The sequence below is a fragment of the Myotis brandtii genome, unplaced genomic scaffold (assembly GCF_000412655.1).
Source record: "Myotis brandtii unplaced genomic scaffold, ASM41265v1 scaffold786, whole genome shotgun sequence".
Taxonomy (NCBI): Eukaryota; Metazoa; Chordata; class Mammalia; order Chiroptera; family Vespertilionidae; genus Myotis; species Myotis brandtii.
The window spans coordinates 648,161-649,593 of NW_005371157.1; the positions used below are offsets into that span (position 1 = coordinate 648,161).

The following is a 1,433-nucleotide window of genomic DNA, read 5'->3' on the forward strand; positions in this document are numbered from 1 at the left end:
CCGGGAGAGCTGCGCAAACGGCACCGCACGGTGCCCGCCCCGTCGTGGCCCCTCGGCCCTGCTCTCACCTGGGAGAGTCCCAAAGGCGCTGGCCCCTGTGGGTGGGACTAGGAGGCCTGGTGGCCTCAGGGGAGGTGCCCCATTGGTTACCTGGCACTTTGTTACGAAGACCAAGACTCGTCTGCCGGTGGGCAGGCCTACTGGCCTCCTGGGCCTCACGCAGCTTCGACACAGGCACCTGCCGGCTGGGCCGTGGCGGCTGGAGGCACGTCCTCTCGTGGCCTCCTTTTCAGGGGGTTCCCACCTGCGCGGCCAGGTGCAGGCTCAGGCGCGGCACACGGTCCTGGCAGACAGGTGCCTGGACTCACAGCACCACCCCCAACAGAGGCTGGTCCTGGGCAGGCAAGGCCGCTGGGGTTCTGGGGCCGAGACACATGGGATGGGCCCACAGCACCTTCTAGTGCCTGACGGCCAGGGTGCCCACCGTGAGCCACGCGGGCATGTCAGGGACACGGAGCCAGGAAAGCGCTCCTGCTGCCAAGCACAAGATAAGCTGATCCATGAGCCCGAGCAGAACTAAAGGCCACGCTCGGTACCGCGTCGGACGGCAGCTGGGGAGGAGACGCGTCTCCTGCAGAATCCCCACCGGTGGCAGGGACGCCGCGCCCTCACGTGACGTCTCCTCCCCCACCCCAGCCCCGGGAACCAGGGCGAGAGCACCAGACAGATCCCCGTAGAGGGCATCCTCCCCACCCCAGCAGCTGCCTTCACTGCCAAGGTCATCGAAATGAGGGCCGAGGCCGCAGGGAAAACGCATCAGCATTAGCACCAGCACGCCCAGCCGTGCAGGGCGTCACCAGGGCAGCGTGTGGAGGGCAGCGCGGCGGTGTCTTCCGTTCCCTGTGATTCTCTGTGGTGCTGCGTAATCCTCAGGCCCCACCCATCTCCCGCACACGGGGCTCTGGCGGGACCAGCTCCTGACTGTGACCTGTGACCTGGGGGTGGCCTGCAGGGGAGCAGAAGCGGGTTTTGGACGGTTCGCAGTAGAGTGATTGGAAGATGCCGCCACAGTCCGTGCCCCCCTGGTGGTCAGAGCTGATAGAAGGGCCTTGGTCCCGAGCGTCCACGCTGTCCTGGGGGCGTGGGGAGGTCTTGTCTCGTGTCTCCCCCGAGGTCAGTGCTGGCACCGTGGATCCCCGAGGGGCTACACATGGCCAGCGCAGTGTCCGCCCCCCACGAGAGGGTCCTGACCTCACACCCGTGGTCTGGTGTCGACAGCGCCTGCTCTCCCGCGTTCTCTGGACGCTGTGCTGACGGCCCTGTGTCCCGCAGGGCGACTACGACCAGAGCAAGACCAAAGTGCTGCACCTGAGCGCAAACCCGGCCCGCGAGGCGCAGCAGAGCCGCCGCCAGGACCAGGCGCGGCTGCAGGA

At 67.5% G+C, this 1,433-nt stretch overlaps 1 protein-coding gene across 1 annotated transcript in view; it reads left to right on the top strand.

The window, feature by feature from the left end:
• MAD1L1 (MAD1 mitotic arrest deficient-like 1 (yeast)) overlaps positions 1 to 1,433 on the top strand; it is a 150,711-nt gene that overhangs the window by 137,737 nt on the left and 11,541 nt on the right. Inside the window, exon 15 of the mRNA XM_014530985.1 lies at positions 1,333 to 1,427. Within this exon, the coding sequence (XP_014386471.1) occupies positions 1,333 to 1,427 (95 nt within the window). The remainder of the gene's footprint in view (positions 1 to 1,332; positions 1,428 to 1,433) is intronic.